The following is a 15841-nucleotide window of genomic DNA, read 5'->3' as shown; positions in this document are numbered from 1 at the left end:
ATCTAATATGCGATGGATAACGACAAAACAGTGGCTAAGTGGCCGCGTTTTCAAATTTGTGGTGGCTCAGGTCGTAAGCGTGAAGGAGTTAAGCCATTACGAATGCAAACCCTTACGTTCGAATACTATATATCATTAATCTTATTATTTATCTTTTATTTTATTATTTAACATTTTATCTTATCTCAATTCACTTACTTGTTCATATGTTTAGGTTTATTGAATATGTCCTTATTGACATGGATCTATCTATGCTTATTGATGCGTATTTATACAAATGCGAAAATCACACATACCTACATTCATAAGAACACGTACGCTGATGCTTGCTTCTTCCTGCCTCGCACAAAGACTTTTTCCTATCTTTTTGTTTTTTACGAGAATAGCTAGAACGAAGCAAGTTGAACGATCACAAGCAACGAGGGTTAGGGGGTGCACTGCCACATTCTTATATCAGAATTTTTTTTATTAATCAAATTTATTTTAAAAATATTTAAATAAGTATTGGTTTATTTGTTTTTATATTTTTACGCAAGTATTATAATATTACGTAAATAAGCCCTAAAATTCAGTATTTCTAAATACAAATTAAGCAATATAATAATATGATATAAATCCTCCGTTGACAGAGGCGTTTGTCCAGGTGGCATGCCATGAAAGTAAGGTTGAATTCGCGCGGAGACAGGACGTAGCAAAACATTTATGCTCTTTTGAAATACTACGACTACCGATTGGGCTGCATTTTCATATGTTCATAGGAATGTTCTTAGAATATATAGAAGTAATAAAGGATTTTATATAAATGGCAATTTTATAATTTGATATAGTGCACAATATGAAATAATTACATTAATATTTACATCGCTAGTAAGCTATGTTGCCGATTCACTTTTCTAAATAGAACATGAATTCTGATTTTAGTATCGTCGTAAGGAATCAGCTTGTGAGCAACATACATATGCGAGCGGAATGGTAGGAACAATTGTGAAATTTAAATTTTGCTCATTCTTCAATTTTACTTCAATTTCATTCATTTTTAATTTTTAAACTTAATTTTCGTTCATTTGTGGTAGGAATTTCATATCAAAACCAATGTTATGTGGTTGACCTGGCGCACAGTAAATAGAGCACAGTGCAGAATTATAAACAATCACACTTCGTTTTGTAGCATACGCGCGATGATAGTGCGTCTACGATTTAAGTCGTTTGCGCGAATGCTCATTTTTTTATAAATAGCATATGATATACTTATATATTGCCTAAGTTGAAATTCTATCACAGATGTTGTTTTATTACTTTTTCAATTTTTATATACGTTTTTTATTAAATAAAATTTTTTTCCTCATTATACAATATAAATGTGGATTGGATACACCTACGCAAACCTGCAAACGACATCTTAAAAAACGTTATGTATTGAAACCCGCTTGGACAGAGGCGCATCGGCAGACCCGCTTACACCTGGTAAAAGTAATTGGACGCTTATTTCAGACCAACAGAAAAAAGTTGGTACGAAATAAAGCCTATTGCATGTGACAGGAATTATTGGAATTATTACATTGTAACCCTATAACAGGAGCGAATATATACATATATATACCGTCAAAGACATATCATCCAAAGATTTTTGCACATTTTTATTGAAATTATTCCTTGTGGTATTACTGAATCCTAGCAGAGGTGCAAGAAGGCATGATCTGAGTTCTTTAAAAAAAAAATTGGAAAAGATTTTAATCCAATTGCAGTGCGCCATCTTGAAACACGAGAAACAATGGTACACTCGATCAAAATCACTTCGGTGGATTAAGTGTCAAGAAGAAAAAGCACTGAGTTGGTGTCGCCAAAGGGTTTTTTTTGACATTCCGCCGTAAGCTTGCAAAGGTTTCCAAGAGTAGCCTCAATTGACGTTATCGTAGTCTATTGGCGATCGGTTATCCCGATTTGATAGATGTATTCGTAATATATTTCGTTTTATGTTCCACTTAGGTTCTAAACATTTTTAACAAGCCTTCGTCCATTTCAAAATTTTTTAATCGCTGTCACGATATTTAAACAGAGCTAGGCTAACTTAAATTTAGCTAACTCAAAAAGTGTGTGTAAAGCTGTTTAAAAAAATTATCTAGATATGAATTTGTGCAGTTTGGATGCTGTTGTTTTTGGTTAAATTTTGGCTTTTGCACTATTGTTTCTAACAAGTAAGTTTATACAATATATGCATACCATTTATTATATAATGGTACATATATTATTTATTGTTCTTATAACATTCCACTTTCTTTCTAGTGCTTTTCGTTCTTGGACGCTGTAGGCCCCTCTCCTTTTTGTTGTTCGTGGAGGGTTTGCCTTTTGACATCGATGAGTTAGATGATATTCTCGCGGCGTAATTGCCGCTGGTTGTTGGTGTTCTATTAACTTACTAAAAATTCCTTTACGGATTTCATATTATATTACCGTTATATAAATAAATGGGTATTTGAAAAAAAGCATACTCTGATTGATTCCATTTAAGAAGGACTTTAATGAAGGACATAGGAATAATTTGTATTGATAAGGGACAGCAAAAGCCACAAAGTCGAATGAGTTTTTGCCCTAAGAATCGAAATTTGAATAGTCATGAGAAACATGACTTAGAGGACGTTCTACGGTTTATTCTAGAGATGACTCTTACAGTTGGAGAGCTAAACAGTTTTTTTGAAGCTAAAAAACTCCTGTAATTGGATTCAATTTCTATTCCAACTAGTTCGTCTGGATAGTTGAAAGGTGGGGAAGTCAAAACTTAAATTTACCTCTAAATAACTGAACATCGGTAACCTTTTTGCGTAGACTCCAATTGGACAAAAAATGTTAAAATCCTTATGACTAAGGAAAAGCAAATTTTATTAGAGGGAAGAAGCTTACCAGATCTTTTGCGTTTTATCTAGGACCAAAATTATCTTGTCACAGCACTAGTGCTAGTAACATAAAGAAGAACTAAGTGGGGGTGTAAGCGAACATTTCATACTCTTGCAACTTGGAAGGATTTATCCCCCTATTCCCCCGATAGCTTCAGGTGCTGGCAAAACTTTATATTACGAAATATACCGAATATGTTCAACTTCGTTATTCGACGAAATACTGAATGGATTACAAGCAAATTTGGTGTCATATTAACTTATTTTAAAGGTCATAGACTCACCTAATTTTATTACTATATTTTACTTCCCGTCAGCGAAAATTATACTAAACTCATTGGGGCAGAGAAATGGGAGGGCTGATTGCATTAATTTATGACATTGCTCAGGTACTCTTGAGAACTTTATTTTGATACAATTTTAAAAATATATGTACATATATACTTGTAAACCTATCAAAGGAGTAAAGTCAGCCGGACGTTTCAAAATCGTGAATATCAGGGGCCCCGATTTTATCCATTTTATGTGGTATAAAGTCAGTCGGAAGTTCGACAATCTTCTTATAATTAGGTATAAGGGGCTAAGAGAAGTATCAAATATTATATATCTCTTGGCGTTTCAGTAATCTGTGACCCTGTGACCTAATAAGCCTCTGTAATTGTGTCGATTGGATACCAAATTGCAGAAAAAGCGGTTCCATTTGGCAAAGAAAGAGTCCTCCATCATCAAAACGAACCGGCTCACACCTTCGCTGTCCCTTAGCCATTTTAGTCAAATTAAACTACGAACAATTCAACTCTATGCGTATTTTTTCTGTTGCTAAATTTGAAAAAGTCAGTCGTCGGGCTGAAATTTGAGCCGAATAAGGAAAATATCATTGCCACAGAGGTCTACTCTGCATACCACTAAAAAACATGTTTTTCAGACGGGCTAAAGAAGTCAGAGCTTCGCAGTGTCACATTTTTCCAAAAAATGTGTTTTGTTCTTTGAAGGCTAAGCATTTTTCGACTTTGGCGCATTCGTTGATACCTTGACAAAATAGAAAAAAAAACTTACTAACTGTACTTTTGTAGGTGATTTAGAGTCACTAGTGGATCATTGTGCTAAAATCGCTTTGAAGTGCAGCTCAATAAGCTCAATAAGCCCAATAAAACGATGTCGTCAAATGGATTTTTGGCATACACCCCGCCGTAAGCCTGCAAAGGACCATACATTATTCGAATAGTCTTTGCAAGGGCAGCCTCCGTTGTCAACGTCCACTATTAGCGATCAGTTATGCCGATTTTAGCGGTTTTTCCATAAGAAATTGTGAATGTTGTAGACATATATTGATGGTTTTGCATATTTTGTTTTATGTCCCACGTAGGTCCTAAGTATTTTTAACAAACCTTTGTTCACTTAAAAATGTTAAATAGCTGCCACAATATTTAGACAGAGCTGAGTTTCGACACTTTCAATAAAGAGAAGAGGTTGTAAACTTCATTCTAACATTGCATGTAAATTTACTTGGCTAATTAAAAGGATAAGCTATAATGCATTCATTTCATTGTCAGTGCGAACTCTTTATTTGCTATATACATATGTGAATTATTTGTTTGTTTAAATATGTTTACATCTAATTATTTCTGCATTTTCCTTAACACTTTTTAAATTGAATTTTGTGTTTATTGTTATTTCAATTATGAATATGAGTCAATAAAATTTTGTGCACTAATTGGAAAAACGTAATTTTCTCAGGCTGTACATATGTAAATATGTATGTATATACAAGCATACGTGCCTTACTGCGCATCCCGAAACGATAAGTCGTTACTTTATCGGAAGGCTAACTTAAAAACTGCGTTTATGTAAGCTAATTAATTTCTATGCATTACATGCATGCTCCAAACTGTTTAACAAATATTATCTAGTTATGAATTTACTGCAGTTAGAATGATATTGTTTCCTATTAACTTTTGGCAACAAAGTTTCGCTATAAATATGATGGAAAAAAGTTAGTTTGCTAATTCTTATTTGAGTTATCAATAGCAAAACATGTTCCGGATCAGCACTGTAGCGTTTGCACTATTGTTTCTAACAAGTAAGTTTATACAATATATATGTATATTAATTATTGTTCTAATAACATTCCACTTTCTTTCTAGTGCTTTTTGTACGTGGCGATTGTAGGCCACAGTCACGCCCTACCATTTCTTTGGGTGGTACGCTCGATGGTGTTACAGACACTTTGACAGATGTCGTGGAGGCTTTGCCTCCTGTCATCGTTGCGTTGCCTCCTGTCCTCTCTGCGGTGGGCGGCGTTCTTAACCCTGTCGGTAATCTTTCGTCAACATTGCCGCTGCTTGGTGGTACTCTGTTAACTTAGGTAAATTCCTTTACGGATTATATATTACCGTTATATAAATAAATGTGTATTTGAAAAAAAAGCATGCCTTGATGTTGATTCCATTTAGAAAGGACTTCAACAGTGAGAAAGGAATAATTTGTATTGATAAGGGACAAAACCACCACAAAACTGAATAATCAGTAATGTGTACTAAGGCAAAACGTTAACTTCGATTGCACTCAAGCTATAATACCCTTCACATATACAAAAGTTTTCCATACAAGAACTTGATTCCGATAGGTCATTTTGTATGGCAGCTAAATGCTATAGTGAAATAATATCGACGGTTCCGTCAAATGAAAGGCTTTTTGGAGATCAAAGGACGTTTGCAAATTTCAGATCGGTATCTCAAAGGGACTAGTTCGGGTATATACACGTTGAGAGACCGGCAAACAGACGAACATGGCTAAATCGGCTAAGCTCATGATGCTGATCATTTATATATGAAACTCATTGGGTCTCCACCTTTTCCATCTGGGTGTTACAAACTTCGTGGCGAACTTAACATACCCTGTCCAGCGTATAAAAATACCGTTTAAAAATTAATATTAATTGTTCGATGAATACTTGAATGAATTTCAATCATATTTTGTATCCTATTATCTTATGTATATTATAAGTCGTCGACCTAACAACTCCTGTCTGTGATATTTATATTTAAATCAACCTAGTTAACTCACATGAGGTATATGTATGTATGTATATGATATAAACTCAACGAAAATTACTTAATATATTTGGTATATGAGGAAAACGTCAACCGGAGGAAGGTCTGGACTGATTGCATTGCCATTTCTACCCGGGAATATACTTGAACAATGGAAAAAATTTCACGAAATGCATGAAGATAATTCACACTGGCCAACATTTTCGGATATATAAGGTATAAATCCAAGCAGTTCAAAATTCGGATATTAGGTATATGGGACTACTGGTAGTTTGAACCGGATTTTATCAATTTAGACATTTAGACATATGCTCTCTGAGTATATTGACCTGATTTTACCCATCTTTGTCACAAAAAACTGCTGTTATCATAAAGAGATTTTGCCCGAATCTCAGTACTAGAACTCTCGGATTGATCGATATTTTCGGTAAAAAGTCAGCTACAAGTTCTGGGGTCCAAATATTCAATATCTGGGGGCTTGAAAAGTTATAATCCGTTTTCCACAACTTTTAGAGTATGTGCAACGTTTTATTTCAATATATGTTGCAAAATAAATATATTTTAATAAACTAAAATACATAATTTTTAAACTATATTTATTATGTAGCCACACGTAGTGGTTTTTTTTTCTTTGTGTAAATTTGTTGATGATTTTAACTACACGTTGCATAGTTTACGGGGCATTTTTTTGTGGTGCTTCTGAAACTGCTGACGTTCTCTGTTTAATGTGCGTGTTTCTAAAACTAATAACAGAGAACGTATATTATATAATATATATATAATATACATAATAATATAACATGTAATCTACATTCTCTACTAATAATGTGTTATTTATTTCCTGCCATCCTTTGGAGTATTAACTGTTTTCTTTATTCCTTTTGGTTCCTTTGAAAATAGGTAGATAAGGTGACACTGATCTGAAAATAATACTAATGCCAAAGCTTTCTTTAAAACAATCGGTTACAACTTGGATTAGAAAGGTCGGTATATGAGATATTAGTATAAGTTTACCTAAGTACCTATAATGACAAAAAAAAGACACATTTGCTAAATTTTAATCACAACATTTATTTTACAACTTTAAATAACTAACAATATCATGAAAACACCACACACTAATTGGAACGGTTGCTTAGATTAGACGTTTGGCTTGTTCTTCCATGTATTTAGCTACACGAATATCTTTTGCACTGAGGCCGCCAACATCATGTGTAGACAAAGTTACTTGTACTTTATTGTATACATTAAACCACTCGGGATGATGATTCAGTTTTTCGGCAAGCAAAGCAACACCGGACATAAAACTGAAAGCAGCGTTGAAATCACTGAATAAGAATTCCTTATATATGGCATCGCGGTTATCTACTAATGACCAGCCAGCAGCCAGAATAGGTTGAAGTAGTTCAGATCTTTCCTGCTCGGTGAGTTTTGCCTGAAGTTAGATATGTAAAAAACGCATTTTTATTATTGATACAAACAAATACACACAAAAAAATTATTTGTATGAACTTAGGTACTTAGTGAGAGATTATTTCAAACCAGTTTACGCAAAAAATAATTTATCCATATGTATGTACATACATAAGGTAAATTAACTCATAACTTCGACTTACTAATAGTCATAGAAAAATAGTTAACTGTATTAAAGGCCTTGAAAATCATACACACCTACTTTCACTTGTTCACTTTATTTAATCTCAGACTTGACCTGACGATAAGAGAAAACTTCTACGAACGTAATACATATGTATGGTGACTTAAAGTTTGGACATGGTTCGAATACACTACAATTGCTTTGCATCTAATTTTCAATTCCAACAAGTGTTTTTTACATCTATGTAAAATCCCACCCCCTTACAGGTTTGTACATCCGCAAAGGACTGTTTGATATACTTACCATCTTTTTCTTCGCTATGGTTTTCTGCGCAATCACCGTAGAGTATCGCCTCTTACTTTCAAATGTGTTTGCTCGCACTGCTTTAGGTAGACTACTACAAAGTATTTCAATAGATTTGTTTAAAACTCGATTTAGTTATATATACATATGTATGTACGTATAACATTTAATCGCCTCAAGCCATATAAACACACATACCTACACATTAAGTGTTGCTGTCGGCACTGATAGTAGCAATAAGCTGTTGAAATGTTGCATATATTTAATCGTTGCAATTCATTTATTTGTAATTGTAATATACGCAAAAACTTTGCTGGCTGAATTTGTGCACAAAATTTGCTTATGCAGTACATTACTTTCTATTTTTGCGATAAATTATTAAATAAACACTTCGCTGACAGTTAATTGCCGGACAGCTGTTTTGGGTAGTTGCCATGTTAAAGTTAACTACTAATATAGTTGTTCTTCAACTATATTATTTCAAACTTTTTGCTATGCATGGGCGGACCAACCATAACTGTCGTTCCGGCTAGGATTTTGAATAGCATTCCCCTAATTCGGAGTTAAAATGGGTATGAACGGATAGAGAAGGTTCTCCAGATTAAGAAAATATATACATTTAGTTGCCGCTTATGGTTTTTGAGATATTTACATTTACAGTTCAAAAATTCAACTATTTAAAGTGCGTATTTCTTTGATTAATAATGAATTTTATACTTATATTTTTAACTTTTATATCCACTAAGACTTCACTTATTCACATTTGTTTTGTATTAAATGATGCAAAACTAATTTTAAGAAGTTACGCTTGAAAAAAAAACGTCACAAACTACGGAGTTGTGAGAAACACACAACTCATCATTCACAGCTACATATTGGCGCCATGGCAGTCTGCAAAACCTAATGGTGATTTAACGACCAGAAAATTTTAAATTGCATTACGAATTATAAGAAATTACGAAACAAAATTTCAAATTATACATATGAGGTTCAACATTGTTTGCGTTGAGAAAAAAAATATGAATTTGAATTTACAAGGAGACCAAAATTTGTGATTTATTGCTTTCGACGACATCTACATATTTTGAATAATAAAATCGAGTTTTTTCATTAAAACGATACGAACTTCTCAGCCTACATGTAATATGGCAGAAAAGCCAAGAAGAGAGCATCTGTTGACCACAATTACTAAGTACAGAGCCGCAACAAAATCCTTAAGTCGCTAGCCGGTAACTCATAAGGAAAGGACAAAGAAAGGTCGCCTGTATATAGTGAAACGCAGATTAAAGAAGCTTCAGACGTGCACTTCGAACGATTACAGGATGCTTTTTGGGGTCTTAGCGAGGCCAGCATGCTTTCAAACAAGGACATTATACACTCCCCTCTAAGCAGTCTCTGCGGAACATCACGAGATCTTTTCTTGCTTACATCGACGACATCAAGCAATATGACCGGCATTCACAGTGGAGCCATCAACACCTTCACCGACTCCGTCTCAGTGAATGGCGAACTTGCAGTCAACCCACCACACATTGCAGACGAAAAGCTCAAGTTGTCTCTTGCGCAATTTCGTTCTGCTTATTGTAGCAGATTAAACTCCTACTTATCCAGAATTGATCTTAAAACCAAATATATATCCAGCGTACAATGAGTCTAACCACCTCTTTGCACGCGCAGCCAATCCCACTCATCTAACACCGAACTCGTCACATTTCATAATCGTTTAAAAGGGTTGCGCCATTTACTTTTCTAGAATTATGTACAAATGTACACTTGAAACGCTGAAAATATTTATGACAAAGTAATGTTTTGCTAGACAAAGCAGCATACATAATAAATCAATAAATCATGATAATCCAATTCTTTTTGAGATTAACCTTTGCGTCCTAGTAAAACTTACACCTGAAACGGTAAGGGCTTATGTTTCCATGTGCATTCGTCTTTGGTTTTTAATACTTGTTCGAGAAAATAACATAAGTACATACATGTTTAATTGATTAATATCATTTAGAAGTAAATATATCTAAATCGACATAATTTATCTGCATTACCATATTTTCTCCCTTTTTTCTCCATAAAAAAATGGTAAATAAAATATACATATATTTTATTTTTCGAGAATGCAATTTGAATTCTATTTATCTAGATTTTGTGCCTATCACAGGCACAGGCCTAGGTAGGTCGGTATTGTGAACAAGTTGATTTAATACTTAATTACCACAAAATATTTTTCAATTAAAAACCAATACCTAAAAAGAGAGTATAGTATTCTCTACTTGAACTAATACTGGTATAAAAGCGTTGTTTTCGTTATGAAGATGTTAAAGTAGTTCTAGTAATTACAACTGCAAGTAAAAGTTTAAAAACTGGAAGTTAAAAAAATGAAGCTATATTTCATTTGCCTTCTTCTAATACTACTTGGCGCTTTTGTCTTGAATGTAGAGGCAAAACCTAAGGTAAATATTTTTTAAATTTTTGAATACAATCTCAAGTCGATTTCGCACTTCAGCCATGTTTTGGATTTGGAGGACTACACCAGACCACACCTTCAGTAAAGGATATTATTGCAGATCTATTGAAAGAATTAAAGGACAAAAATTAAAGCGAAATTCCTAAACTTGTATTTCTCACTTTCATTGGAATACTTAGCTAACAGTATACGTATAAAAAATTATATTCAAAGTAAAAATTGGTTTGTTTTTATTTCTCTTTTGCAAAATGTTTCCTAGGAAGGATAGTTAGAGAAGTAAAATTAATTTGAAAAGACAAATAGTTAGATTTAGATTTCCGCAACATTTTAGAGAAGCAGTAATTTGTTTTCTGCTAAAGAAAACGGCGAAGACATTTATGTAAATAGTTACAGAAAACACTTGTTGATTGCAATTATAAGATTTCTTCTTTCTCTCTCTCAATATTACTCGTCGGCAGCATATCTATTTAGAAAGTTAAGATTTAAAATATATACTCTGATTTTATTGCATAAGCCAAGGACGATCGGCACGTTTCTCCAAATTTCCTCAGGGATATCACTACAACAACAACAGACCACAAAAGTGATTAACATTCTTAAAGTATTATTGTATTGTATTCAATGAAAGTTTTAGATTGAAGGGTTTTCAAATAAAAATAACTATAAGAGAAATCTACTATATAATGAAATACGCTTTAAGGTGATAACATCGTCCAAAATAACATGAATTAGCGAAAAATCTAATCCATCTAGTTTTGCGAGTTTTTCGGCATATAACGTGCTCTATAATTTCTCAACAAATTTTATATGGCTGGCAGCACTATGTTTTACTTTTTTTCCCGCTCATGCAAAGCAAAACAAAATTTTACATATTACACATGGAATAAGAGAAGTGTTAAAATTACATATTTATCACTGTTTACACATTTGGCGCCTGTATTCACTTTAATTTTACAAACTCTACCCGTAGAGGAAAATTCCAAAATGACGAACACAACTTCAACAGCTAATCAACAAAGAAATGTAGAAAATGCAGGCAAAGCTAAGAACCCTATGGAATCTGTGCCCAATGCTTTCCAATTTACGGCAAAGAATGGAGCGGAATATAAACTTTATTGTCGCACAAAAGCTGATATGGATGCAAAAACATTGAAATGGGCTTTTAAATTAGCGGAACGTAATGTGAGTCCTTATTATAAGACTTTAAAAATAGGCTGGCAACCAAAGGTAAAGCAGAATGATTTAAATAAAAAATGGGCACGCTATTTGGTGGCAACAGATAAAAGTGGACAACCCGTAGCTTATACCATGTTTCGTTTTGACATGGACTACGGTAATAGTGTGCTATACTGGTGAGTACCACAACATTTTGCGTGTATAACTAAATTACATCTCTCTATTGTTATAGCTATGAAATGCAGATTGAACCAGAATCTCAACGCCAAGGACTTGGTAAGTTCATGATGAACATACTGGAACAGTGCGCCCAACATTGGCACATGGATAAAGTTGTGCTCACAGTGTTGAAAAATAATACTAATGCCACAGCTTTCTTTAAAACAATCGGCTACAGCTTGGATGAGACGTCGCCTGACATATTAGAAAAGGCGGAATATGAGATATTAAGCAAGATATTATTATAAGCTTACCTAAGTACCTACAATGACAAAATAATACACATATTTGCTAATTTTTAATCACAACATTTATTATAACTAACAACATTATGAAAACACCACACACTAATTGGAACGGTTGCTAAGAGTAGACGTTTGGCTTGTTCTTCCATGTGTTTAGCTACACGAATATCTTTTGCACTGAGACTGTCAACATCATGCGTAGGCAAAGTTAATTGTGCTTTATTGTATACATTCAACCACTCGGGATGATGATTCAGTTTTTCTGCAAGCAAAGCAACACGACATAAAACTGAAAGCAGCATTGAAATCACTAAAAAATAATTCTTATATATGGCATCGCGGTTATCTTCTAATGACCAGCCAACAGCCAGAATAGGTTGAAGTAGTTCAGATCTTTCCTGCTCGGTGAGTTATACCCTAAGTTAGATATGTAAAACATTTGTATTACTCATACAAAGAAATTGAAAGTATGAACTTAGTGAGAAATTATTTGAAACCAGTTCACGCAAAAAATAATTTCTACATATGTATGTACATACATAAGGTAAATTGGCTCATAACTTCGACTTACCAATGGTCATAGAAAAATAGTTAGCTGTATTAAAGGCCTTGAAAATCATACACACCTATTTCACTTGTTCACTTTATTTAATCTCAGACTTGACCTCACGATATAAGAAAACTTCTACGAACGTAGTACATATGTATGGTGACTTAAAGTTTGGACATGGTTAGAATACACTACAATTGCTTTGCATCTTATTTAAAATTTCAACAAGTGTTTTTTATATCTATGTAAAATCCCACCACCTTACAAGTTTGTACATCCGCAAAGGGCTGTTTTTCTTCGCTACACATTAAAGTTGCGATTCATTTATTTGTAATTGTGATATACGCAAAATTTTTTTGGCTGAGTTTGTGCACAAAATTTGCTTATGTTGTACAATAATTTGTATTTTTTCGATAAATTATATATATTTATAAACACCTAGCAGATAATTTACTTGCTGGTCAGCTGTTTTGAGGAGTTGCCATTGTTAAAGTTAAATACTAATACAGATGCTCTTCAACTATAATGGCGAAATTATTTGTGAAGTGTGAATTTTAACGAAAACTAAAATAAACATCTAAATCATTTCAAGCTTTTCTTCTTATATGTAGTATATATTTGTATGGTTGTATAGTAATAAGTATATTTATTAGAACAAGTTTATTATTTATGACCTGCATCTTCCTCATTTTCTCCACCATTACCATAGTAATCATAGTCCAATGGCAAGCCATTTGGACCATTGTGTCTTGGGTGTTCAGTTGTGGTGCTGATAAGTTTTTTAGTTGGTTCCTCTATAACTTTAGAGTTCGCTGTTGTGGTTCTTAAAGGCATGGACGGACTAACCATAACTGTGGTTTCTTCCAATTTGCCCTCGTTGTTCACAATAGTTGTTAGCCCGGTTTTTGAGTCCACTCCTACATTCTTCTGTTGCTCTGTTGTGGCTGTGCTGCTGTTGTCGGGATTTGCCTCAGTTGTTGCAATACGCCAACGTTTGCTGTAACGGCTGCGCACAAATGGCTTAGAAGTTCCATCAGCAATGGAGCACTCTATTGTTATAATATATAATATAGCTCATAATTTATTTCAAATAAAATGTTTGGAGGATGCGTTGTATACCAATAGCAAGCAGGCTTGTTAATATCAGCCCTCCGAGTAGTATAACAGACTTCATTTTCTGCACAATTTTACTGTGACATAACTACGCTCCAACACGTTGGTTCTACTTTTATACGGATTTCGATTTATTATTAAACATCCCGCCATATCTGCTTTGATCTGCTTTTAGTAGGGCATCTGGCTTCGATTTATTCGCTCTTGAAATTGCAAGTCCATTATTTCTTCAAAAAAGCGAAAGTGTAAAATATTATAGTGGATATACATATATGTATGTCTCTATGTAGATACAAACATGTGTCCAGTTTATTGTACATTTCTCTGTTTTGTTTGATAATGCGATCTTTAGGGGTTTGAAAGGTTAGCGACCCTCACTTTGATTCTATGTAGGAAATCTGCATTGTGAATTCTACAAAAATCTGTGTTATGTATGTATGTATGTATATATACAGTCAAGTCCGGAGTAATTCGAAATGGCTAGGGGATTTCATTCTTTACGAATTACACAGGAATTCGACTTATCGAAATTTCCATTTATCGAGGCTCAACAAAGAAAACTTCGATTAAACGATTATATTTCACAACAAGTTTACATTTTTAACTTTATTGGAAATTAAAAAATAATGTAGGTGTGTACTTTCATTTGTACGTTTAACAAATTTAATAAAAAGTAAACAGAAACCCAAATTTATAATAACAAAAAAGCGTTAAAGAAATTTGTAATTTTCGATTGCTTGGTCTATTGTGCCCTCCCCTAAGTCATATCGAATCATCTAGGCCCAGCATGTTGATAAACTCCAGAATTCTGCTGGGTGCTAGTGAGGCGATACAATCCCTGTGTGGAAACATGGATCCCAGGGCCTTGATTCTGCGTCTGCAGACTGCCGTGCAGTTCATCTGCAGATGTTCTGGGGTTTCCGGCTCTATGTCGCAGAACCGGCAGTTTGCAGAAGAGGCTATACCTATGTTGAAGAGGTGCTTCTTGATAAGGTGCACTCGGTTGTGCTCTGATAGGCTGTTCAAACGTTCTATACACTCCTGCACTAGTAGCGATTTGACCTCAAAAGCCGAGATCACTTTAAGTGCTGCCTGACTATCGCTGAGTATGGCGATGCTCTTATTGCGGTAGTCGCGTTGGAAGTTTATTTCTACACACCGACTTATAGTATAGACCTCGGCTTGGAAAATGCTCGGAAAAATTCCCATGGGAATGGAGAGTTTGGTGTTTGGCCCAGCGACCCCTGCGCCAATCCCCTCCGCCGTTTTCGAGCCGTCGGTGTACCACTTGATAGTACTGTTCCTTAGTAGTATGTCCAGCGTGGAATCTTTCCATTCTGCCTTACTGGCAAGGGTAACCCTGAATTTTCTAGTGAAGCTTACTGTTTTGGTAATGCTGTCCCTTGGAAGAAGGGCCAGTGGCATTGCGTCACTTAGGGCCTTCATCTGCTGGGACGAGATTACCTTCCCTTTGCCAAACCCTTCTGCTGACATTTGAAGCAAGGTCTGTTTGGCCGTCTGCTCGATCACTATATGTAGCGGTGTTAGCTCCAGCATTATTTCCAGTGCTGCGGTCGGACACGTACGCGTCGCGCCCGACGCGCAGATGCAGGCAAGTCGTTGCAGCCTCGATAGTCGAAGTCCTACCGAGGTCTGCGATGCTTTGGAACCCCAGGCCACCGCTCCATATGTTATGATCGGTCTCACAATCATGGTGTAAAACCATCTGATAATCCTTGGGTTGCAGCCCCATGATTTCCCAGCAAGTCGATTGCACGCCATGAGCGCTTTCGTAGCTTTGGCTACGGTGAGGTCCACATGCTGCTTCCACCGTAGAGTGGAGTCCAGCGTAAGGCCCAGGTACTTTACCGTGCTGGCCATCTCCACCTCCGTTCCACCTAGGGATAGGTTTCTGAGGGCTGGCAGTAACCTGCGTCTGGTAAACGGTATGATTGTAGTTTTGGAGGGGCTGTTTAGGCCAACCCCACTACACCATTCCTTTGCCAGCCTTAATCCCCTTTGTACAATATCGCAGGGAGTGTCAACGAATTTACCCATAGCTAATATAAAAATATCGTCCGCATATCCCTGACAGCGGATTCCGTTGCTAGTTAGCAGCTCGAGAAGATCGTCCACAACTAGGCTCCAAAGAAGGGGGGATAGCACTCCACCCTGTGGTCAGTCTCTTGTTGTGTCAAGACGAATCTTAGTGTCGCCTACTGTG

The 15841-nt window shown here is 35.2% G+C and overlaps 3 protein-coding genes and 2 long non-coding RNA genes across 11 annotated transcripts; 3 read left to right on the top strand and 2 right to left on the bottom strand.

Annotated features, from left to right (window-relative positions):
- The first annotated feature begins 3685 nt into the window (after positions 1-3685).
- LOC138855858 (uncharacterized) lies at positions 3686-5320 on the top strand. The gene is made up of 2 exons (XR_011394982.1): positions 3686-4971; positions 5036-5320. It is a non-coding gene; the product is annotated as an uncharacterized lncRNA (long non-coding RNA).
- A 1670-nt stretch (positions 5321-6990) lies between these two features.
- Pcd (pterin-4a-carbinolamine dehydratase) lies at positions 6991-8271 on the bottom strand. Of its 3 annotated transcripts, none has more exons than XM_036356945.2 (3): positions 8043-8271; positions 7845-7938; positions 6991-7379 (listed from the first exon to the last, which is right to left on the bottom strand). In XM_036356945.2, exons 1-3 carry the CDS (start codon positions 8195-8197, stop codon positions 7080-7082), a joined length of 549 nt encoding a protein of 182 aa, XP_036212838.2. In that variant the 5' UTR covers positions 8198-8271; the 3' UTR covers positions 6991-7079. The 3 variants fall into 3 exon arrangements, with proteins under 3 accessions (XP_036212838.2, XP_036212839.2, XP_036212840.2); XM_036356946.2 differs by having other exon boundaries at positions 8047-8243; XM_036356947.2 differs by having other exon boundaries at positions 7845-7935; positions 8047-8243.
- Positions 8272-9957: 1686 nt separating this feature from the next.
- On the top strand, positions 9958-10533 carry LOC138855780 (uncharacterized). Its single transcript, XR_011394862.1, has 2 exons — positions 9958-10300; positions 10354-10533. It is a non-coding gene; the product is annotated as an uncharacterized lncRNA (long non-coding RNA).
- Positions 10534-11177: 644 nt separating this feature from the next.
- On the bottom strand, positions 11178-14062 carry LOC106617821 (uncharacterized). Of its 5 annotated transcripts, XM_036356953.2 has the most exons (3): positions 13624-14062; positions 12959-13553; positions 11178-12216 (listed from the first exon to the last, which is right to left on the bottom strand). In XM_036356953.2, exons 1-2 carry the CDS (start codon positions 13676-13678, stop codon positions 13168-13170), a joined length of 441 nt encoding a protein of 146 aa, XP_036212846.1. In that variant the 5' UTR covers positions 13679-14062; the 3' UTR covers positions 11178-12216; positions 12959-13167. The 5 variants fall into 5 exon arrangements, 1 of the variants encoding a protein (XP_036212846.1); XR_011394978.1 differs by lacking the exons at positions 12959-13553; positions 13624-14062 and adding an exon at positions 12526-12952 and having other exon boundaries at positions 11178-12371; XR_011394980.1 differs by lacking the exons at positions 12959-13553; positions 13624-14062 and adding an exon at positions 12526-12952.
- On the top strand, positions 11299-12011 carry Naa40 (N-alpha-acetyltransferase 40). The gene is made up of 2 exons (XM_014235239.3): positions 11299-11666; positions 11723-12011. Exons 1-2 carry the CDS (start codon positions 11299-11301, stop codon positions 11955-11957), a joined length of 603 nt encoding a protein of 200 aa, XP_014090714.3. The 3' UTR covers positions 11958-12011.
- Positions 14063-15841: the final 1779 nt, after the last annotated feature.

Source organism: Bactrocera oleae, chromosome 2 (genome assembly GCF_042242935.1).
Source record: "Bactrocera oleae isolate idBacOlea1 chromosome 2, idBacOlea1, whole genome shotgun sequence".
NCBI lineage: Eukaryota > Metazoa > Arthropoda > Insecta > Diptera > Tephritidae > Bactrocera > Bactrocera oleae.
This window is presented reverse-complemented; position numbering and strand designations above follow the sequence as displayed.